Source organism: Dasypus novemcinctus, chromosome 9, assembly GCF_030445035.2.
Source record: "Dasypus novemcinctus isolate mDasNov1 chromosome 9, mDasNov1.1.hap2, whole genome shotgun sequence".
NCBI classification, from domain to species: Eukaryota; Metazoa; Chordata; class Mammalia; order Cingulata; family Dasypodidae; genus Dasypus; species Dasypus novemcinctus.
The window spans coordinates 86,771,665-86,796,701 of NC_080681.1; the positions used below are offsets into that span (position 1 = coordinate 86,771,665).

The following is a 25,037-nucleotide window of genomic DNA, read 5'->3' on the forward strand; positions in this document are numbered from 1 at the left end:
TTCGCCTACCACATGGGAGGTCCAGGGTTCAAACCCAGAGCCTCTTGACCTATGTGGTAAGCTGGGCTGTGAGCAGTGCTGAGGCACGCAAGGGGTGCCCCCCACGCAAGGAGTGTGCCCTGCATGGAGAGCCGCCCCACGCGAAAAAAGTGCAGTCCACTCAGGAGTGGTGCCACACAGAGAGATGATGCAGCAAGATGATGCAACAAAGAGACACAGATTCCGAGTGCCACTGACAAGAATGCAAGCAGACACAGAAGAACATACAGTGAATGGACACAGAGAGCAGACAATGGGGTGGGGAAAGGGGAGAGAAATAAATAAAAAATAAATCTTAAAAAAAAAAAAAGAGAAGGTGGATATTGACTTAGCCTGTGAATTGGATGTGGCCCCCGGTCCAGTGAAGATGCTAAGAGCTCTATACAAACTGGGAAAAATAAGATCATTTTTTATCAAGTACTGGCCTATATAGCCTTGTTGGTTGGGAATCTTAAGCCCATGAGAAATGAAAGTTTATTTATGTCTGCTAGTTGTCTTATTGTTTGTTGTGGCAGTTATGGATTATGTATTAAAATGCTTGAATACTAATCACAACTTTAATATAACATATTTTGTACTTAAGTGACTTGATGAATTGTGATATATAAATGTACCTTGTTGGGGAGTCAGTGTGGCTCAGTGGTTGAGTGCCAGCTTCCCACATACAAGGTCCCAGGTTCAATACCCAGTACCTCAACAACAACAAAAAAATTTTTAATTAGATGTACCTTGTTGAATGTATATGTAAATCTCTTGTTTTAAGTTTGAACAATCCCAGGACTGAATATATTGAGAAAAAATTTAATGAGTATTGTTCAAACCTAAAAGTGAAACTATCATGCAGGAAGCTTTGTTAATCAGTGAACCAATGCCTTATGGGTCAGCACATTCCAGATTCTGGTTGGCTGCTGGTTCAGGACTTTCTAGCCTTAAGTTAGATGTTGCCAAGCATTGGAAAAGTATTTTATCTAGCAGAGCACTTATTGGAATATATCTAGTTTTTGTGTGACCCCCTATGTGCAAAAACAAAAACGGGGAAATGTGGGGAAAAGAGTTTAGATTGAATTTGAAGTTTGTATGACCTGTTCCTTATTGTAAATGTTGCACCTGTTCCATTGTAGATGTTGCAGTTGTTCCCTATTATTGTAAATGATGTTGCAGTTCTGATAGCAAACAGCTGCTTGGTAGTTCCCAATAAATATGAGGTGGAAACTAGGGTTGAGGCTCTCAGTTCCAGAAGCTTTGAGTCCCCTGGTCCCATCTTTATCTCCTCTCGTGTCTCTCTCTCTGTCCTTTATTTCTTTAAGTTCCGCATTGCCTTCCCTTCGAGCCAACCTATCACTGAGCTGATCTCACCAAAAAAGAGAATGCATACAAGCAGGAGGAACTGGAGAGATACCCCATGTGCAAACTCCCCAGGATCCTTATTTGCACATGATGGCATCCCACTGTCTTTGGATTGAATCACCATGAAATATGTGAAGAATCCTGGCTTTGGAAGAGCTCAAATCAGAAGTGCCCAGCAGGATGTTTATGCTCCTGTAATCCTGTAATCAAGTCAGGCACACTTAACTGGTTAGGTCACTTGCAAATCATCAGTAAAGAAAGTGACCCTGGGAGCAGAAAAGGCTTAAAGGGTTGAGGTCCCACCTCCCACATGGGAGGTCCCAGGTTGAGTTCCCAATGACTCCTGAAAAATCAAAAACAAATGACAAGGGAAGTGGATGTGGCTCAACTGATTGGACTCCCGTCTACCATATGGGAGGCCCTGGGTTTGCGTCCCAGGGCCTACTTGTGAAGGCAAGCTAACCCGCGTGCCTGCGGAGAGCTTATACAGCAAGATGACGTAACAAAGGGAGTCAAGCAGACACAGAAGAACGTGCAGAGAATGGACACAAAGAGCAGAGAGCAAGCAAGCAGCAAAGGGGGGGTGGGATAAATAAATAATCTTAAAAAAAAAAAAAAAAGACGACAAGCAAAACAAATGAAAAAGCAACTTGGAAGCTGATGTGGCTCAGTGGTTGAGCGATGGCTTCCTAATATGAGGTCTCGGGTTCAATCCCTAGCCCCTGCTACCTGAAGAAAAAAAAGTGACCCTGGGGGTCAATGGGGACTTTCAGACTTTAACAACACATCATAAATCCCAATGCCTTTATCTTGGCCAAGAACAATAAACCAGACACCAGGTATGGCCAGAAATAAAGATGGAACTTTTCATTCCAGCTGTAAATCAACTGTCTTCCACACGATGAAACTCTAGAATAGGCAAAATATAGTGATATAAGCAAATCAGTAGTTGCCTTGGGAACAGGGATGGGAGAAGGGGATCACGTGCAAAGGAGTACAAGGAAACTTTTTTAAGAGATGGAATTATTCTATATCTTGGTGGTGATGGTGGTTACATTATATACAATTATAAAATTCATCAAAAGTATATTTTAAATTGATGAATTTATATGTAAATAATAACTTAATAAAAAAGAGAAAAGAGTTGTTTTTTTAAAAAGGGCATCATGCTACATTTAATCATTTGGCACCTAACTTTTTTCACTTTATATTTTATTGCTAAGATTCATCCATATTGTTATGTCACTATAGTTCGTTGGACAGCTGTGTAACATTTCATTGTTTGAGTTTATTTATCCACTGTCTTGATGACAGGCATTCGGATTGTTTCTAGGTTTTTGTCTTGTGAAGAGTGCTGCTATGAACATTCTTGTGTCTCCTTACGTACATGTATGAGTTTCTCTTGGATTTATTCCTAGTATTGGATGACTGGATTGAAAGATAGGTGAATGTTCAATTATAGGAGATAATCAAACTGTTCTCTGCTTTCCTTAGCTGGGTCTATATATCCCCAAATAGACTGACCCCAAGGGCAGGAGACCCTTTCTTCTTCTTTTTTTTTTTTTTTTTAAAGATTTATTTATTTATTTAATATCCCCCCCCCCCTCCCCTGGTTGTCTGTTTTCTGTGTCTATTTGCTGCGTCTTGTTTCTTTGTCCGCTTCTGTTGTCGTCAGCAGCACGGGAAGTGTGGGTGGCGCCATTCCTGGGCAGGCTGCACTTTCTTTTCACGCTGGGCGGCTTTCCTCACAGGCGCACTCGCGTGGGGCTCCCCCACGCGGGGGACACCCCTGTGTGGCACGGCACTCCTTGCGCGCATCAGCACTGCGCATGGCCAGCTCCACACGAGTCAAGGAGGCCCAGGGTTTGAACGGCGGACCTCCCATATGGTAGACGGACGCCCTAACCACTGGGCCAAAGTCCGTTTCCCCCTTTCTTGAATTATTACTCCTAAGCATTCTATTAGCACCAAGGAGGCCAAGGGCAGAAATCCAGGCACCTTAGGCCTGCCAGCCTCAGCAAACACCAAGTGCAGAGTAAACAGCAAGCAGGGACTATCTGCCACACATGGAGGCCGGTTAGGGTCCTACTCAGAGCACCAGCCAAGCTCCCTGGGGCTCCATCTTCCTAGCTGCACTAGATTTTGAGTCTGGAGGTATTCCAGAACCCTTAGTTAAAATGCAAATCCCAAGAAAGGAGAAACTAACCTCATCCAAAGACCTTTCAGCTGCTACCTTTAGTACCCAAGCAAGGATTAGTAGAAAAAGCATAAAGGACAAAGGGAATGGCAGAAAGAGGAAGAGGAAACCAAGTATTCTAAAATTGTGCACCCTTTTCTGCTCAAGGCCAGTTTTTCAGAAAAAAAAATTTTTTTTTAATTAAAAAAAACAATATCTGCAAGTGACCAAAAGCATTGTTTAATATCCCTGCCACTAAACGAGTCCCATTGTCTGGCTAAAATTATAAAAGTCAATAAATGACATACTGTTATCCCTAAACACATGCTGTATAAGGTGTGAGAGACTTGCCAGTGAGCCAAAGGACTAGCACCAGAACTCAGCTGTGTATCAGGAACAAAACAAACCCAAAATAACAAAAAAGACATCAGGAGGTTCCTAGGTGCTCATAAAGCAGGAGGAGAGCTGCCATTTGAACAATAAGGAGGCCCTATCTCCCACAATCCCAACTGCTACATCTCCAGCAGCTCCTTAGCTAACTGTCATACAGGAGCTCAAGGAAAACTTGCTGGATGAATTAACAAAGGAAGAAATACACAAAGAGTATTATAGCCTTCTGGCAGAAGCAGGGCTTCTTCCCTAGCCACATTTGGGCAAGAGTGCTGATGGCACCAGGAAGAAAAGCTGGAATTATTTAGCTCCGGAGAGCTTTCTCAGTGTGAGTAAGCAAGCAGATTAACAGTCTACCATATGCAGGTAGACTTGTTTGGGTTCGTAGGCTGATCACAAGACTGAGCAGGTAGAACTCACCTCAAGTGTGAGGAAGGCTCTATAACCAGAGGCCTATAACCAGGCTATATCCCTGGACTTTGGGCAACCATCCCTAGGAGTCAGTGCTCAGCAGCAACTGCTAGTACAAATGGAATCAACAGTACTTGGACTGACATGAGGCCCCAGCTCCAAGGAGCTTCAACAATTTTATTAGCTAAATGTTTCTTCCCAAGATTATAGTTTAATGTGTGAACTTGCCCACCAGCTCCTCCTCCTAAGCTCCTAGTGGGGCAAGAACATTTAGCATAGGCTTGGACACAGGTGGGGAGTCATGGGTAGATCAAAAACCTCCTGATGTACCACATCTGGAAAGTAGGACAGAAAAACTCCTTCCTCCTATTACTAAAAACCACAGAAAACTTGAACAGAATGGAGATAGGACCCAGAGTGCATTTCTGCCATTGGTCTCAGTTTTCAGTACCCTCTAACAGGTTACACCCTTTGTGAGGGACAGGGTGATACTATGTCAGCCTGCACATTTTGCAGAAGTATATAGGCCCAAAATTGGCAAGGAGGTTTGGGATTACCAGCTCCCCCACCTGGCAGTATGGGAAAAAAGAGAATGTGTCCGTGAAGAGTTTTCGGAAGTGATTCAGGTCTTCCACCTGAACCTCAATGCTGTATTGATTAGCCAGGAGCTCGATAGTGCCTTGCACCACATATTCATTCTGTAAGTGTGAGAGTGAGCAGGTAGAATAAACAACATGGCCTCCTGGTTTGGTGGCAAGGAGTCCAGCCCTGAAAGGAAGAGAAGCAATAATTAGTGATCTTCTCAGCAGTGGAAGAAAAAACAGGGAGCATGAAGACTACTGAGTCTACTGTGGGATAGGCAGCTGAGTCAGTCTCTTAAATCCCTTCCACAACGACACTCCCTGAAGTCATTCTTAAGGCAGGGAGCAACCCTACCTTAATCCATCATTTCTCCTCCTATAAGACTTATTGAAACGATCCCCTCAGCTCTGACTCTAGTCATAGCCAAGTCTGATGCTAGCTATGGATTGAGCCCTTACCCCAGCCCCAGAAAGCCTTGACCTCAGTAGCCTTTTTTATTTAAGTTTTTTTAGTAGCTATTATTAAAACATGCGCTACTCAGCAATACTGGGAATAGCATGGCATAAGAGAGCATAATAAATCCACATAGCTCATCCTGCCAAGTATATCCTATTAGATAGGGTTTCTATGTTCCAGAGAAGGACCACCCTATGATGTCTGTCTCCTTTAGGCAGTCTCCCAGCCTGATGACCACTCTATGGGTGATGGTCTTGGCAGTCCCCCAGGTGACCAAACTCCTAGAGCACTCTAGCACAAAGTGCTCAATTTTTATAAATCCATCACTCACGCAAGAAGCTGCACTTGCAGCATAGGCAACATCTGTCGCTCCTTCTTCCTTGACCGCTGAAAGATGTTGTTCTCCTCCTCATAGAGAGAATGACGATCTGTGGTACAGGGCACATCCACCAGCACCTGCCCAAGGTAGTAAAGGGAAAAGTCTTAAGAGTTCCTTACAGCCTCCTTCTCCTTAGGTCAGGGTATTTTAGGCCCCCGCTTTGATAGGTTTGGTGGAGCATTTCCTCTGCCCATACCCATACCTCCACTGCAGTGTACATAATAAAGCTTCTATTTTAACCTGGTAGACAAGTGTGAAACAATGAGTGGGGAAACTGGTCAGAAAACAACAAAAACGACGAATAACTATAATTAAGTAATTGATATCAATCTAGAGAAAAGTCTTGCCTTCTCCCATGTGTGTCTCCATTTTCACACGGTGTTCTTTGTGTCTGTGTCTTTCTTGTTAAAAGGACACCAGTCAGATTAGATGAAAGATCCAACTTACTCCAGTATGACCTCATCTTACCTAATTAATATCTGCAGTGACCCTATCTCCAAGTAAGGTCATTCACAGATACTGAGGGTTTGGACTTCAATGTATCTTTTTAAAACTTAAGTTTTATTCCCCCCACTCCCCCTCTGCCCCAAGATGGCTCCCTCATGTGTCTACTTGTCTTCTTTAGGAAGCACTGGGAACTGAATCTAGGACCTCCCATGTAGGAGCAGGCACCCAATTGCTTAAGCCACATCTACTCCCTCAACATATCTTTTTAGGGGTACTATTCAACGCATAACAGTCCACCTTCTTCACCCCCCAAAATCCATATCCTTCCTATGTTTGAAATACATTCACCCTATCCCAATATCCCCAAAAGTTTTAACCCATTCCAGCACAACTCTAATTCCCAAATCTCATCTAAATATGACTCAAAAAGTCCCAAATTAAAAAAAAAAAAGTCCCAAATCTCATCTTCTAATCATCTATATCATATACAGGTGAGACTGTGCATGGTCTATCTTGGAGCAAAATTCCTCTCCATCTGTGGACCCATGAAACCTAGAAAATGAATTATCTGCTTCCAAAATGCAATGGTGGACCAAGCATAGGACAGAGAGAAATTGGAAGGAAAAATGGGGCTATGGTCCCAAACAAGCCTGAAACTAGCAGGGAAAATTCCATTAGATTTCAAGTCCTGAGAATAATCTTTTGCGGCTTGATGCTCTATCCTCTGCACACACTGAAATGACCTCACTCTTTTTGGTCTTTGCATCCTTGGTTCTGCCCTTAGAGCCATTCTTCCTTCATTTCATTTCATCTGTCCCTTTTAGTCCAGGCTGGCGATGTTTCTGCTGGTATAAAATTCTCAAAAACCTTGTAGGTCTCCCTTGCAATTCACAGGGTATCCAAGCCATAAGACAAGAGGGTACTCCACAGATTTTTCCTAAATAACCCCATCTCTATTCCTCCCCCCGGTGTCTGCTCTCTCTGTCCATTCACTGTGTGTTCTTCCGTGTCTGCTTGCATTCTTGTCAGCGGGACCAGGAATGTGTGTCTCTTTTTGTTGCATCATCTTGCTGCATCAGCTCTCCGTGTGTGCAGCGCCACTCCTGGATAGGCTGTGCTTTTCTCATGTGGGGTGGCTCTACTTACAGGGTGCACTCCTTGCGCATGGGGTTCCCCTACACAGGGAACAGACATGCGTGGCACGGCACTCCTTGTTCACATCAGCACTAACACATAAGCCAGCTTACCACACAGGCCAGGAGGCCCTGGGTTTGAACCCTGGACCTCCCATATGGTAGGCGGATGCTTTATCAGTTAGCCAAATCCGCTTCCCCCATCTCTATTCCTGACATCTGCTGGGATGGTTAATTGAATCCATAAGTCATATGCCTATGCTCTTTAGCAAACAATTGTTCAGCCACACTCTTGGCCCTGTTTTCAGAGCATGCTACCCCTGGATGGGCTAAGAATTTTACAAATCATAAAGTGCTGGGGTTTTTTTGCTAATAATTCATTCCTCAATTTATTTCTTTCTTCTCACATTTATAAGCAGCCAAGAGAAGCGGATGTGGCTCAAGTGACTGGCCTCCTGTCTACCATACAGGAGGTCCAGGGCTCGATTCCCGGGGCCTCCTGGTGAAGGCAAGCTGGCCCACGCAAGTGCTGGCCCATGTGGCAAGGTGACCCAAGCAGAGTGCTGGACAATGAGAGATGCAGCAGACCAGGGAGCTGAGGTGGCACAAAAGATTGAGCACCTCTCTCCCACTCCAGAAGGTCCCAGGATCGGTTTCCAGTGCCATCTAAAGAGAGGACAAGCAGACACAGATGAATGCACAGCAAATGGACATAGAGAGCAGACAACAGGAGTGGGGGGGATAAATAAGTAAATCTTAAAAATTATATATATATGAGCAGCCAAGAGGAACCAAGCCACACCTTCCATGCTTTACTTGGAAATCTCAGCTAAATATCCAAATTCATTGCTTACAAGTTCTACTTTCTACCCAATGGTAGAACAGAATTCAGCTAAGATCTCTGCCACTTCATAACAAGGATTGACAAACTCCATTGTCCAATAATATGTCCCTCATTTCCTTTAAGACCTCACCAGAGGTATCTCTAACATCCATATTTTTACCAACACTCTCTTCAAGACAATTTAGGTTCTTTTTACCACGCACTTCAAAATTCTTCCAGCCTCTCCATTACCCAATTCCAATGCCAGTGCCACATTTTTAGGTATTTGTTACAGGAGCACCCCACTTCATGGTACCATGGTCAGTATTAGTTTCCTAGGGCTGGTAACAGTACCACAAACTAAGTGGCTTAGAACAACATAAATTTATTGTCTCGCAGCTCTAAAGATGAAAAGCCTGAAATCAAGGTGTTGGCAGGGCCATGCTTCCTCTGAAGCCTATAGGGGAGTTTCTTCCTTGCATCTTCTAGCTCCTGATGTTTGCTAGCAATCCCTGGAGTTCCTTGGCTTGTAGATGCATAACTCTACCCTGCCTCCATCTTCACATGACTTCCCCGAGTGGTGCCGTATTCACTTGGTGTTTTTTCTGTGTCCACCAGTCAAGTTCTTCCACTGCCCCTGCCATGGGTCCCAGCAGCTCAGGTGGAGGGAAGAGCAGCAGCAGCCCAGCTTCCCAAAGTCTCTCAATGCATGCTCTTCCTGCTGCCAAGACACCCAAGAAGAAGCTCAGCTTAGCAGATAGGGGGAGTAAAGGAGGAGCCCAAGATGAGATCTGAGAGGTTTTCAGCTAAACCTGCTCCTATGAAAATGTTCATGAAACAAAGAGAAGTCAGCAGGAAAAGACAGATCTTCAGACAAAAAAGTGCAATCAAAGGGAAAAGTGAAATAAGTGAAAACCAGTCAAGTAGCTAACCAAGAACTTAAGATTTACCTGCAGGAAATGGAGAAACTAAAAATGAGGAGAGTCCAGCCTCTTATGAAGTGGGAGAAAAAGAAGCCAATTCTGAATAATATCATATACCATGACTTCTCACTGGCCCCTGGATCTCCCTTCTTGTACAATCCAGAGTAATAATTTTATCAACTATTTTGTAAATGCAAGTTTTTCTGTAGCTCTAGAAACATTTTTAAGGAGACTGGAATCCCATATCACCCCATTTTTAAAGTACAAATGCTTTTTTTAAAGAGGTGAAATCATTTGTTAGTTGTTTATTTTGGGGGACAACAAGAAAATACTGGGATATTGGATTATGGAAGGCTTTGATATCTTGAATGTCAACTTAAAATTCCATATGTTGGAAGGGAAAACATTTTTTGTATGCTATTATAACAAATACTAAATGGCAATTTGGAGTCACAACCATGCATTTAATATATCTTAAAATTAGGGAAGTGGATGTGGCTCGACTAGTTGGTGCCCACCTACCATACAGGAGATCCTCGGTTCAGTCCCAGTGCCTCCTAAAAGAAGATGAGCAGATGCTGCCCCCACCGAACGTGCCACGCAGGGGTGTCCCCCATGTAGGGGAGCCCCACGCACAAGGAGTGCACCCCGTAAGGAGAGCCGCCCAGCGCAAAAGAAAGTGCAGCCTGCCCAAGAATGTGCCGCACACATGGAGAGCTGACACAAGATGACGCAACAAAAAGAAACACAGATTCCCGGTGCTGCTGATAAGGATAGAAGCGGTCACAGAAGAATAGAAGCACAGCGAATGGACACAGAGAGCAGACAAAGGGCGGGGGGGACATAAATAAAAAGTAAATCTTTAAAAAAAAACAGCACTCTCACATTAACTAAACAATGATCATAAACTGACAATAAACAAAATCAGATATTTTCACTTCTAGTAAAGGAAGAATTGCTTGTTACATACCAACCTTTCTGCTGAGTGCAACTAGAAATGCTTAACAAAATATTTTTTATATTCTATCTGAAATCATAAGTAATCTAACAAGGAAGAAAGAATGTGGGAAGGAAGATCTCACAGAGAAAAAGTATAGGGAGGGAGCCAGAAATAGCTGAGAGGACAAAAACTGGAATTCTGAGTCCAAGCCAAGGAAGAGGGAGTCCTAGAGTAAATTAAAAACCTCATGCCTTGAATTGGACACCTGAAGTTCATTAACCTAGGTGTAGAGGTAAACTGGAAATAGAACTGAAGCTTCTAGTAAGATAAGGATCAATGGATGGATCTGGAACCTGGCAAAGAGTCCACTTGGACATCAATAACCCCAAGATGGCTGCTGGAAGACCCCCACACACACAAGATCCTGCCATTCAGAACAAGATTTCCTCCACAAGCCAGGAGAAGCCCCAGATATTCCCCAAGGACTTTATAATTGGGCCCTCCTGGGGGACTGATGGGTGGAGTAATCAATCACAAACAGCAAACAGCTGGAACTCCTCCCCTGCCATTAGCAAAGGGGTGGAATAATTAATGGTTTAAAGAGCAAGGACCTTTTGTGTGATCTATTTATCTTTAAAAAAAAAAAAAGATAATAAAAATAAATTAAAACTAACCAAAAAAAAAGTGCCACGCTCTCTTGCTCTCTTGCCTTCACCCTGTCCTGGTGTCAGTCCTGGTGCCAGTTCGTGTGCCTGTTCCTGCCTTCTGCGCCCTGCTCTTGCCGTTTTTCCTTTGTCATGAAGAACATGCAAGTAAAACCTGGGTATTTATAATCTATAATGGGGAACTGTAATCTGTAAATCAGCCCACTTTATCACTTTTTAGCCCCTTCCTCTCTACCTGGGAACCATGATCTGTTATTTTGTCCCATTTCTCTTCCCTCCCTACCTTAATAAATTACTGGCCTAACTCACCCGACATGCTTTGAAATTCATTTCTGCAGCACAGTCAAGAACCTAAACAAAATCCAGTTACAGAACAGTTCACACAAAGTCCAGTTCTGAATCATCTTAATTTCTGATTGAATTAACTATCTGCCTGAAGCAAAAGCAAATCCTCCCTAAAGTAAGATAACACCATCCAGACCCTCAGATTATCTCCACAATTTTTCATACAATGTTTGGCATTCAGTCAAAAAATTACTAACACACCCCATATGTTAGGGCACAAGAAAAGTCTCAACAAATGTAAAAGTACTTAAATTTTAAAATGTAACCTCTCTGACCACAGTGGAATGAAGCTATAAATCAATAACAGTAGAAAAACTGGAAAATATGCAAATACGTGGAAATTAGATGGCATACTCTTAGACAACCAATGGTTAAAAAAGAAATCAGGGGGAAGTGAATGTGGCTCAAGGGATTAGACTTCCATCTACCAATGGGAGGACCCAGGTTCGATCCCTGGGGCCTCCTGGTAAAGGTGTGCCTGTGCAGCGAGCCAGGCCAGCAGTGAGCCAGGGCTGTGCAGTAAGGGATGCAACAAGATGATAATGCAGCAAAAGAGAGATGCAAGGGAGAATAAGGTGAGATGCAACAGAAACCAGGCAATGAGGTGGTGCAAGCAACAAGGAACCTCTCTCCCACATCGGAGGTCCCCAGTATCAAATCCCAGTGAAGCCTAAAGGAGAAAACAAGAAGAGAAGACAAAAAGAAACAGACACAGAAGATCAGTGAATGGACAAAGCAAACCAGGAGGGTGGGGGAAAGGGAGAGAAAAAAAAAATCGGGGAAGCAAATGTGGCACAAGCAACTGAACTCTCGTTTACCATATGGGAGGTCCAGAGTTCAATAATTGGGGCCTCCTGGTGAAGGCAAGCTGGCCCACATCGTGAGCTGGCCTGAGTGGAGTGCTGGCCTGCACAGGAGTGCTGACCCCTGCAGGACTGCTGGTCCACATGGCAAGCTGGGCCGAATGGAGAGCTGGCGCAGCCAGATGACACAACAAACAGAGACACAGTACAGGCTGCCAGTCATAGTTTCACTCACCAAAAAAAAAGAAAAAGAGAGAGACACAGAGGAGAAACAATAAGAGACAAAGCAGACCAGGTAGCTGAGGGGGTGCAAAAGATTGAGGGTTTCTCTCCCACTCCAGAAGGTCCCAGTGCCACCAAAAGAAAAGACAAGCAGACACAGAAGAATGCACAGCAAATGGACACAGAGAGCAAACAAGGGGGGGGGGGAGGTTGGGAATAAATAAATCAATAAGTCTTTAAAAAAACAGAAAAAGAAATCAGGGAGTGGATGTGGCTCAAGCAATTGGGTGCCCGCCTCCCACATGGGAAGTCCCAGGTTCAGTTCCCAGTGCCTCCTAAAGAAGACAAGCTGCAGCAAGCTGCAGTAGTTTAAGCAGTTGGGCACTTGCCTCCTACATGGGAAGTCCCGGGTTTGGTTCCTGGTGCCTCTTGAGGAAAACAAGCAAGACAGCGAGCTGGTGCAATAAGATGATGCAATGAAGAGGCACAACAAGGAAAAACAATAAGAGACACAACAAGCAGGGAGTGGAGGTGGTTTAAGCCAATGGGCACCTCTTTCCCACATGGGTAGGTCCCAGGTTTGGTTCCCAGTGCCTCCTAAAAAGAAGATGAGCACACAATGAACAGAAACAGAGAGCAGACAGCAAGTGCAAACAACAAGCGTGAGGGAATAAATTTTAAAAATTAATCTTGAAAAAAAAAAAAAGAAATCACAGGGAAACTAGAATATACCTAGAGACAAATGAAAACAAAGACACAACATACCAAAATTTATGGGATGCAGCAATGGCAGTGCTCAGAGAAAAATTTATAGCTATGAATGACTATATTAATAAAGATGAAAGATCCCAAATTAATAATCTAACTTTACATCTTGAATAACTAAAAAAGCAAAAGCAAACCCAAAATTAGCAGAGGAAAGGAAATAATTAAGGTTTAGGCCACTGTCTTGTTTGCCACAGGACTGGCACTGCAAAGTACCAAAAATGTGTTGGCTTTTGTAAAGGGGATTTATCTGTGGTAAAAGATTACAGTTCCAAAGCCATGAAATGTCCAAATCAAGGTACCATCAAAGATGCTTTCTCACCATAGTCAGCTACTGTTGATCCAGTGTCCTGCCAAGTGGCAAATCAGACATATGGCAGGGCTCATCTCCTCACCCTTGAGCTGCTCTGTGGTCCCAGCCCACTGGGGGCCTCTTTCTTTGCCTCTGTGCTCTTTTGGTTCCAGACTCCAGGACTTCTCTCAGTCTCTTGGGGCTTCTGTTTTCCTGCAGTCCTCTATTTCACATGGCAGGATCAATATGGCAGCTTCCTTTTTCCCTGTCTCCATTTATGTACCACCCAGCAAGAGGGTGGAGACTAAGCCTGAGTCATGCCTCACTGACATAGTCCAATCCTAGTCCACTCCTTGAGGGAAGGAGATTTAGCTCAACTGATAGAATGTCTGCCTACCACATGGGAGGTCCAGGGTTCATACACAGGGCTTCCTGACCCATGTGGTGAGCTGGCCCACGCGCAGTGCTGATGTGTGCAAAGAGTGCTTGTGCCACACAGGGGTGTCCCCTGCATAGGGGAGCCCCACGTGCAAGGAGTGTGCCCCATAAGGAGAGCCACCCCGCATGAAAAATACACAGCCTGGATGACGCAACAAAAGAGACACAGATTCCCAGTGCCACTGACAAGAATACAAGCAGACACAGAAGAACACACAGCGAATAGACAGAGAGCAGACAGTGGGGGGGGGCGGGATTTAAAAATAATAAAAAAATAAAAGATTGAAAAGATAAAATGGGCAGATTCTTTAAAAAAAAAAAAGCAATCTAACCAAGTGATCTAAAGAGAATCTAATGCAATCAAAGACTAACACACCCACAAGAATAGATTAGTTAATAAGCATAATATTTTTGGGGGGATTCACCAAATTCAAACTGTCAAAACCAGAGATAAACAAAAGAGAATAGAAAAATAATTGGAGAATAAACAAAACAGAAAGGTGGTTCTTTGAAAAACTCAATAAAATTGACAAATGCCACACTGATGAAAGAGGGTGTTGATGTGGGAGGAGTGGGGGTGGGATGGGGAGTGGAATATATTTTTTATTTCTCCCCCTCCCTCCATTGTCTGCTCGCTGTGTGTTCTTCTATGTCTGTTTGTATTCTCACTAGGCGGCTCTGGGAACCAATTCTGGGACCTTCTGGAGTGGGAGAGAGGTGATCATTCTCTTGCACCACCTCAGCTCCCTGATCTGCTGCATCTCTTATTCTCTCTCCTCTGTGTCTTTTTTTGTTGTGTCATCTTGCTGCGTCAGCTCTCTGCATGGGCCAGCACTCCTGCATGGGGCAGCACACCTGCACGGGGCACTACTCTGAACAGGCCAGCACTCTGGAGGATGCGGACAAAGAAGACCAACGAGACAGAAAATATATAGGGGTTACAGACCTTGCCAAAGACAGCCTAGAAAGGATGGCAATGAAGATAAGGAAAATTGAGATGAGACCCAAGGTCAGCAGCCACCTCAACTTCAATTACTGACACAGACACCCAAAAAAAACCCCTAAACCACAAAATGGGAGAGACAAAAGCAGCAGATCCACCTGCTGAGTAATCATTTGCTCCCAAGGCTGAGTAAATGCCAGTTTACCATCTCTACAAACATCCAGTTTTGTCATCCAATAAGAAGAAATGAATATGAAATTCCAGCAATAAGAAATGAACAAAAGATTAGAACTAAAGACCTTAAGTGCTTGCTTTTTGTCCGTTGGCCAGATAACTAGAACTATCTGCATTATCTATGCAGCATGGCATATTTTCTACTTTTACCTAAATATGTCTCTTTTTGGTAATGACAAATGTTTGTTTGTTTTAAAGCCTGATTTTTCTCAATACACCTTTAAAGTTTTCTAAGTTCTTCGTATCTGGTCAAGTTGAATTTTTAAGAACCTCATTTTTATTTCTAATAAAAGTTTACAACTTTTTTTTCAGAGAAGTCAACAAACTACAAGCACCTATTAATAAAGATCTTAAATAATTGTCTTTGTGTAAAAATACAGATAGATTGATTGATAGATAGCTAGACAGATACAAAAAGCGATGGGAAGTGGATTTGGCGCAACAAATAGGGCGTCTGCCTACCACATAGGAGGTCCAAGGTTCAAACCCAGGGCCTCCTGACCTGTATGATGAGCTGGCCCACACATAGTACTGATGCATGCAAGGAGTACCATGCCAAGCAGGGGTGTCCCCCACATAGGGGAGCCCCACGCACAAGGAGTACGCCCCATAAGGAGAGCCGTCCAGTGTGAAAAAAGCGCAGCCTGCCCAGGAATAGTGCTGCACACACAGAGAGCTGATGCAGCAAGATGATGCAACAAGAAGACACAGATTGGGGAAGCAGACTTGGCCCAGTGGGTAGGGCACCCATCTACCAAGCCCCACGAGCAAGGAGTGCATCCCGTAAGGAGAGCCACCCAGCACAGAAGAAAGTGCAGCCTGCCCAGGAATGGTGCCGCACACACAGAGAGCTGATGCAGCAAGACGACACAACAAAAAGAAACACAGATTCCCTTGCCACTGACAACAACAGAAGCAGACAAAAAGAATGACACACAGCAAATGGACACAGAGAATAGACAACTGGGGTGGGGGGCGGGGGGGAGGGGAGAGAAATAAAAAATAAATCTTAAAAAAAAAAAGACACAGATTCCTGGTGCTGCTGACAAGAATACAAGCAAACACAGAAAAACACAGGGTGAACGGACACAGAAAGCAGACAACTGGGGGGGAAGGGGAGAGAAATAAATAAAAAATAAATCTTTAAAATAAATAAATAAAAAGCCATAATGTTGGGGAGCAGATGTGGCTCAAGCAGTTGAGCGCGTGCTTCCCACATGGGAGATCCTGAGTTCTGTTCTGGTGCCTCCTGAAAAAAACAAACAAAAGAACAACAAGCAAAACAAATGTAGAATTAAAATATAGCCTAATGTAGAATTAAAATATAAACTGTCCTAAATAACAGAAGAAAATGAAAAGAAAAACAATAGGGAAAGAAAAGAGACCACACAGTGAAAGAAGCACAGTAAATAAAATACAGTAAAATAATCTGACAGAGCGGAGACCAAATACATCAGTAGTACTAATTACTTAAATCAGCAATTAAAATAATAAATTTTACAGATTGGCTCACAAAACAAAACCCAACTCTGTGTAGTATACAAGAATAACATTTAAAAGGAAATGACTCAACAAGGCTAATGTATTGTCTAAACTCATTGTGTGGATAATCTCTGAAGGAGAGCATTCAGGTTGATCTGCAAAGACTGGCAAAGTTTTTTTTTTTTTAATATATAGGGATGAGCAAAGTATAATTGCAATGTGTTAGGTGGAAAAAAAGAAAGCTGTGAGTGTGGGCGGGGCACAAAGGTTAAGTGTCTTGCGATGAACACACAGAGCTTTGGAGTCCTGTCCTCACTCCAGCTGATGGCCAGTTGAAGCTAGCGGAGGGTTGGAGTTAACAAAAGTGTAGGGAGCCCTGTAGTCACATTCTTTGCATCTCAAGTGCTTAACACTTACCTAATGCATAGTAGACTATACACAACTACTTGTTTTTTGTTTTTTTTAATAATCATGTCTTTATTCCCCCTCACCCCATTGTTTCATGGTTGCCGTCTGCTGTCTGTGTGTATTTGTGCTCTTCTGTGTCTGCTTGTCGTCTCTTTAGGTAGCACCGGGAACCAATCATTGGACCTTCCAGAGTTGGAGAGAGCATTCAATCACTTGCGCCCGCTTAGCTCCCTCGTCTGCTGCATTTCTTATTGTCTCCCCTCTGTGTCTCTTTTTGTTGTGTCATCTTGCTTCACCAACTTTCTGCTCAGGTCATCTTGCTGCATAATCAAACACGCCTGAGCAGGCCAGCACCTCTGCATGAGCCAGCACTCCAAATGGGCCAGCAATCCACATGGGCCAGCTCTCCACTCAGGCCAGCTCACAGGGCAGGCCAGCTTGCTTTCACCAGGAGGCCCTAGGAATCAAACCCTGGGCTTCTCATATGGTAGATAGGAGCTCAATCGCTGGAGCCACATCTGCTTCCCCACAACTATATGTTGAACAAATAAATTAGTGAAGACAACTTCAAGAAATTAAAGCAGTTTTCAAATGTCTGAAGAACTGTCAAATGAAAAGGCAGGCAGCTCATTCTATACTGTTCCAAGGGCATAACTAGAATCAATGACTGGAAAAAAAAATAATAAGGACAGAACCAGCAAGATGGCAGCAGAGTAAGGAGATTCTAGAGACAGTTTGTGCTACAGGGCAGTTAGTAATCACCCAGCGCTATCAAAAGCACCTGTTTGGGGGCTCCTAAAAGAATGGAAGGAGGCGACTACCCATCTGCAGAGAAGAGTTGTTAAATAGAGCATTCCACATCATGGAAGCTGGTGCCCATCCTCCACTGATGGCAACTTCAGCTACTAAGAAGTAATTTTGGCATGCTAAAGTATAACCCTAAGAACAGCTAAAGTTTGAACCTGTTCAAGTCAGAAAGAGGCCAGTAGCTGACTGAAAATTCACTGTGTTGGTAAGGACCGGCCTCTTCCCACCCAGATCGGATTGCAGCTCTCGCCTAAGCCCCAGCCACCTCCAACAGGGAGGAAACTGGGGGAACCTGCACCAGCCTCCCTGGGAAAATACAGACCATGCCACAGAGGCCATTGATCATCCTACTCTAGCAGCACAAACCACCTCAGGAGATATTGTGACTGGAATTGGAAGCTCCATTTCCCAAAAACAGGGGAGGAAGAGACAATTGGCCATTGACTTCATCTACTGATTAGTAAATTCAGCTTGCTAAAGTATAACCCTAAGAATAGCTAAAGTTTGAACCTGTCAAAGTTGTAAAGAGGCTGGTAGCTGCCATTTTTACTCTGCCCCCAGCATGAAGACTGAAATCAGCAGAACGGACTGAAAATCACTGTGCTGGTAGGGACTGGCTTCTTTCCACTCAGATCAATCTGCAGCCCTAGTCTGGGCTTCAGCCCTACCTGTGGCAGGGAGGAAGCTGGTAGGACCTACACCAGCCTCTCAGAGTAACTGCAGGTACATTCTGTTGGGACAGACTGAATAGTCGCAAGTCTACCGGCACAGCTGCAGTCATTTGGACCTGTAGAGCATAGACTGCTGCCCAGACCAGCAGCTCTATCCCTGCCCCAAGCAGGGAAGGAAGGGGCGTGAAGCCTCATCAGTCTCTCTAAGCAACTGCAGTCTAGGCCTGCATGACTTGGATTATTATACACAGTTGAGGCTCTGTCCCTATCCCTGGCAAAGGAGAAAGGTGGGAAAAGTTTCATCAGTCCCTGGGGCAATGCAGGCAGCTTCAGCCTCCGCAGCTTATACCATTACCTACATCCTCATCTCCTACTACTCAACCAGCAAAGGGAGAAAGGGCAAGAAAGCCCTAAACTAAAGAGAGAAACTGCACCCAGAATAAATAAATCTAGTAAGCCAGATGCCAAGATACCAACAAAAAATTATAATCCATACAGAGAAAGAGGAAGATTTGGCCCCGTTAAAGGAACAAGATAAGCCTCCAGACGCCATAAGGCAAGAAGACAGTGGTATGATATATTTAAGATACTGCAAGAGGGAAACGGACTTTGGCCCAGTGGTTAGGGCGTCCGTCTACCATATGGGAGGCCCGCGGTTCAAACCCCGGGCCTCCTTGACCCGTATGGAGCTGGCCATGTGCAGCGCTGATGCGCGCAAGGAGTGCCTTGCCACGCAAGGGTGTCCCCCGCGTGGGGGAGCCCCACGCGCAAGGAGTGCGCCCATGAGGAAAGCCGCCCAGCGTGAAAAGAAAGAGCAGCCTGCCCAGGAATGGCGCCGCCCATACTTCCCGTGCCGCGGACAAAGAAACAAGACACAACAAATAGACACCAAGAACAGACAACCAGGGGAGGGGGGGAAATTAAATAAATAAATAAATCTTTAAAAAAAAAAAAAAAAAAAAAGATACTGCAAGAGAAGTATCCAGCCAAGAATCTTATATCTGGCAAGACTGTCTTTCAAAAATGAGGGTGAGTTTAAAATATTCACAGATAAACAGAAACTGAGAGAGTTTATAACAAAGAGACTGGCCTTGCAGTAAATTCTAAAGAGTGTGCTACAATTTGAAATGAAAAAAAAGGAGAGGGAGTCTTGGAAGAGAGTCTAGAAATGAAGATTATATCAGTAAAAGTAACTAAAAGTCTCAAAAGAGTGTTGAAAATAAAATATGACAGATAAAACCCAAAGGTAAAAAATGGGTGATAATAACATTTTGCAGTAACGACATTGATTGTTAATGGATTAAACTCCCCAATCAAAAGACAAAGACTGGCAGAAAATGTGAGCCATCTATATACTGTCTGCAAGAGACTCACCTTAGACCCAAGAGATTGAAAGTGAAAGGCTGGAAAAGGATATTCTACGCATGCAGTAATCAAAAAAACAGACAGAGTAGTCATACTTATATCAGAGTAAATAGACTTTAAAAAACACTAGTAACACACAATCTAAGGTAAAAGTCAGGAAAAAAATTCCATTTACAATAGCAACTAAGAGAATCAAATATTTAGGAATAAATTTAACGAAGGACGTAAGCCACTTGTATTCAGAAAAATATAATGCACAATGCATTGTTAAAAGAAATCAAAAATGACCAAAATAATTGGAAGAACATTCCATGCTCATTGATTAGAAGACTAAATATCACTAAGATTCTACCCAAATTGATAAACAGATTCAATGCAATCCTGATAAAAATTCCACCAGCATTTTAAAAATAAATAAAAAACACAATTACCGAATTTATCTGAAAGGGTAAGGGGTCCCAAATAGCCAGAAACATCTTAAAAAGGAAAAGCGAAGTTGGAGGACTCTCATTTCCTGACTTTCAATCATATTACCTAGCTACAGTGGTAAAAACAGCATGGCACTAGCATAAAGACAGACACATAGACTAATGGAACCAAACTGATGGTTCAGAAACGGACCGTCACATCTACGGTCAAGTGATTTTTGACAAATCTGTCAAACCCACCCAGCTCGGGCAGAACAGTCCAGTCAACCAATAGTGTTGGGAGAACTGGATATCCATAGCCAAAAGAAAGAAAGAGGACCCCTATCTCACACCTTACACAAAAATTAACTCAAAATGGATCAAAAAACTAAATATAAAAGCAAGAACAATAAAGCTTATAGAAGAAAATGTAGGAAAACTTCTTCAAGACCTGATGGGAGGTGGTAGACTCTTAAAGGAAACAAGGGGAGGACTGAGATGGACTACTGATGCTTAATGTATACAGAAGTTTTAACTAACTGTACTGTAAACATGTGGAAATGTATAGAACTGATGGTAACACATGATAGTGAATAAGAGCTGGTTTATAAATGGGAATGTGGCTGGAAAGGGTAGTCTAGGGATGTAAATGTGAATTGAAAGAAAGCTAGAGAATAATCTAGGGACTGAATAACACAGTAAACCCAGAGGTGGATGAGAATTGTGGTTGATGGTACAGATGCAAGAGTGTCCTATATGAGCTAGAGCAGATGTATGTATGTCACTACTGCAGGGTGATGAGAATGTGGAGAAGCATGAGAAAAACACAACTGAAGTGACTTATGGACTGTAATTAAGAGCAATACTGTAATATTCATGTATCTATGCCAAAGACGTACTGTGTTGATGATGGGGAAATATGGAGGAAGCATGCCAAGCGTAGGCTGTGGACCATGGTTGGTGGTAATAGTCTTGATATTATCCTATAATTTGTAATAAATGTTCCACCACAGGGTAGTGTGTTGATAGAGGGATGTTGTATGGGAATGCTGCACGTGTGCATGGTTGTTCTGTAAGTTCACAACTTCTGTAATAAAAATATATTTAGAAAAAATAATAACATGGTGGGTTGGGGGGGAAGTACACCAAACGTAAGGTATGAACTATAGTTAATAATAAGATTTTAACAATATTTTTTCATAATTTGTAACAAGTTTCTCACAACAAAGCAGGGTGCTGGTGGTGGATTGATCTATGGGACCCCTGTATGATGTTATGCATGTTTGCTCTGTAAGTTCACAACTTTTCTATACACTTATTGTTTATGTATGTTCATGTATAAATGATATAAAAATAATAATAATCATAGGGAAGGTTAGGGGGAAAATACACTAAATGTAAGATACTCTGGTTAGTAGTAATATTTTGAGGTTGCTCTTTCATCATTACTTAAAAATGTTCACAACAGGGAAGTGGATGTGGCTCAAGTGACAGAGCTTCTGCCTACCATATGGGAGGACCTGGGTTCGATTCCTGGGTCCTCCTGGTGAAAAAGAAGAAGAGAAAGCGTGCCCATGCGGCAAGCCAGTGCCCGCGCTAATGCCTGCATGGTGAGCCAGTGCCCCATGCAAGTGAGTCACGCAGCAAGATGATGCTGCATCAAAAGAGAGACAAGGGGAGAGTCACGGTGAAGTGCAGCAGAAATCAGGAACTGAGGCAGCATAATTGACAGGGAACTTGTCTCCCCATCAGAGGTCTCCAGGATCGAATCCTGGTGAATCATAAAGGAGAAATAAATGAGAAGACAAGACAACACAGACAGCAAAAACATCAGAGCAGGAGGAGGCGAAGGGGGAAAAATAAATACATCTTTAAAAAAAAAAAAAGTTCACAACAATGCAACGTATTGGTGGTTGGGTTAGGCATGAGAGCCCTGTATGATGTTGTGTATGTTTGTTTTGAAAGTTCACAACTATTACTATATCCTTATTGTTTACATATGTTTATGTATGAGTGATATACTTCAATAAATTAAAAAATAATAATAACAATAAGGACTGTGATGGTGATAATGATGTTGAATTCTTTCTATACACCAGGCACTGTGCTAAATGCTTTACCTGTGTTCTTATTTAATCTTCACATAAGAGATAGGCATTACTATTATTCTTACTTTACAGATGAAGAAGTTGAAGATTAACTGAAAAGGTTAAGTAACTTGCCCAAACTTCTCTGGCCAATCCAAACAGTCTGACTCCAGAATCCTTATACTAAATCATATACCATACAATCGCATAATTTAGTTCAACAAAAGGAAGAACTTTCAACATCAGAGGTTGTTCAAGAGAACCTCAGTGAAGCCCCTGTCCATAGAAGTATGCAAGGATAGCCTGAATAATGATAATGGCTGTATTAGCCAAAGAGTGCTGATGCAAAATATCAGAAACTGGTTGGTTTTTTAAAGAGTATTTAGGGGTAGGAGCTTACAGATACCAGGCCATAAAGCATAAGTTACTTCCCTCACCAAAGTCTGTTTTCACATGTTGGAGCAAGATGGCTGCTGATATCTGCGAAGGTTCAGGCTTCCTGGGTTCCTCTGGGTTCCTCTGGGCTCAGCTCCTGTTTTCTCCACAAGGACAGCTGTAGACTATGAGGCTCTCTATACAGGGTCAGCTGTAGATTATCAGGCGAACAGTTCTGTCTCTTTCCCTGGGGCTCCAGCTTAAGACTTCAGCATCAGACTTCAGCATATCAAACTCTAACATCAAAACTCCAACATTAAGAACCCTCACATCAAAAGCTCCAACTCTGTCCCAAACAAAGCTCTAATTCATAACTCAATCATGCCCAGTAATAGACCAGATTACAAACATAATCCAATATCTATTTTTGGATTCATAACTATATCAAAGTACTACAATGGCTATCATCCGTCTAATCTTCATAGCCAGGTAGTATGCTAAGTGCTCTCCCTAGACAGTCTCACTAAATCCTCACAACAATCCAATGTGGTAGGCATTTCCTGTTTCACAAGGGAAGAGGGTGAAGTTCAGTGAAATCAAGCAGCTTGCCCAAGCGATGCAGAAAAAGGTTAGGCTAACAGTAGCGGTCATGCTCTCTCTACTCTGTTCTGCAATTCCATGTCAAGAAAGCTGAATAAGGGATTCCTACACAGGTAAGATGCTGTTCTCTCAGGTGTCTCCAAGATGCTCTGAGCTTTCTTTCACTTTGTTAGTGGCTGAGTCAGGATGGTGAGAACTAGACGGATTATATAAATCAGATGACAAGACAGAGACAACAGCTACATATTTTTTATATTTTTTAAAGTATATGTTTTAAATAAATGTTTTAGAGTATGCAGATTAAAAGAAAAAACAACCATATGAAAAGACTTTCAACATCATTTATAATAAGAAAGCATATATTAGATACTGTCAGATTGGCAAAAACAAAAAAATTTGACACCAGTGTTTACAGGATGTGGAAAAAACACTTCTATGCATTACCAGAAGGAGTGAAACTAGCTTAACCACCACAATCTCTATCAAAATTTTAAATGTACATAAACTGTTATCCAGCACTTCAAAGAATTTGTTCTAAAAACATACTTGCACTTGTGGGAAATCATATGAGTTCAAGGATAATCACTGCAAACTATATGGCACATTCATAAAATAGAATAACCCAACTGTTAAAGAGGATGAAGGAGCTCTATAGGACTAAAAAAGATTGTTCCAGGATGCATTAGTAAATGGAAAAAAAAAAAAAATATATATATATACACACACACAAAGCTCAGAATAGTGCATATAATATGCTACCGTTCCTGTTTTTAAAAACACACATTTATATTTGTATATACAAAGAATATTTCAAAGAATACAGAAGAAAATATAAAGAACAGTCATTTGCAGGAAGGGGAAGTAGTTAGCTGTGGGAATAAAAATGTTCTTTCATGAATTGTGACAAATGTACCACATTAATGCAAGGTATTAATAAAAAGGTGGTATATGGGAAGTCTGTATTTTATGCATGAGTTTCCTGTAAACCTACAAATTCTCTAATAAAGAAAAAAGAAAGGATGGATCAATGACCTAAATATAAGAGCTAAAACTATAAAATACTTAGAAGAAAACATAGCAGAAAATCTTCACGAGCTTTTATTTTGGCAATGGATTCTTAGATATGACATCAAAAGCACAAGGAACAATAGAAAAATTAGATAAACTGGACATCAAAATTAAAATTGGACATCAAAATTAAAGTTTCATGTATACAAGGACATAATCCAAAAAGTGAAAACACAATGTACAGAATGAGAGGAAATAGTTGCAAATCATATATCTGATAAGGGTTTAATATCCAGAATATATAAATAACTCCTACAACTCAAAAGTAAAAAGATAATAATGCAATTTAAAAATGGGCAAAGGGCTTGAATAAATATTTCTCCAAAGAAGATATACAAATAGCCAATAAGCTCATAAAAAGATGTTCAATATCATTAGTTTTAGGGAAATGCAAATTGAAACCACAATGATATACCACTGTATACCCTAGGATAAGCTGGTTTTTTTTAAGAAGAGGAAAGGAAAGCATAGGAAAGGATATGAAAAAATTGAAACTCTCATGCCTTGTTGGTGGGAATGTAAAATGGTATAGCCATGGTAGAAAACAATTTAATGGAAATTTTTTTTTTTTAATTTTTTTAAGGAAAAAAAATTCTACATGATTTCTGCCAGGACCATATTAATGGTGAAACATTTTAAACTGCTTGTGGTTGTGCTTTTGGTTCAGAAACAAGTTATTTATTTTTCATCCCTGATTATGGGGAGAAAAAAATCAGTGTTACTTGTGTCTTTGTGGACTGCTCTGCTATGGAGATAAGCAGAAACTATGACCCAATTGGCCCTTCTGTTTAGAAATGTATTTTAAAATTTAGTAATTAAAAAGAAATACTATTCAGTCATAAAAAGGAAGGGCATTCTGATACATGCTACAGGGCACAGATGAACCTTGAAGGTATCCTCAAGTCAGCCACAAAAGCATAAATATTGTATGATTCCATTCATATGAAATATCTAGAATAAGCAAGTCTAAAGAAACAGAAAGTAAATTAGAGGTTATCAGGGTTTGGGAGGGGG

General features: G+C 42.1%; 1 protein-coding gene across 6 annotated transcripts in view; it reads right to left on the reverse strand.

Moving 5' to 3' along the window:
- Positions 1–3,780: 3,780 nt before the first annotated feature.
- NSUN4 (NOP2/Sun RNA methyltransferase 4) overlaps positions 3,781–25,037 on the reverse strand; it is a 34,638-nt gene continuing 13,381 nt past the window's right edge. For 5 of the 6 annotated variants that reach the window (XM_058303638.2, XM_058303641.1, XM_058303640.1 and 2 more), the window contains 2 exons: positions 5,733–5,857; positions 3,781–5,131 (listed from right to left, as the gene is read on the reverse strand). In XM_058303638.2, coding sequence (XP_058159621.1) covers positions 4,855–5,131; positions 5,733–5,857 — 402 coding nt within the window. In that variant the 3' untranslated portion in view covers positions 3,781–4,854. Of the gene's footprint in view, positions 5,132–5,732; positions 5,858–7,767; positions 8,027–25,037 lie in introns of all 6 variants that reach the window. The other variant, XR_011649676.1, reaches the window with a different exon arrangement.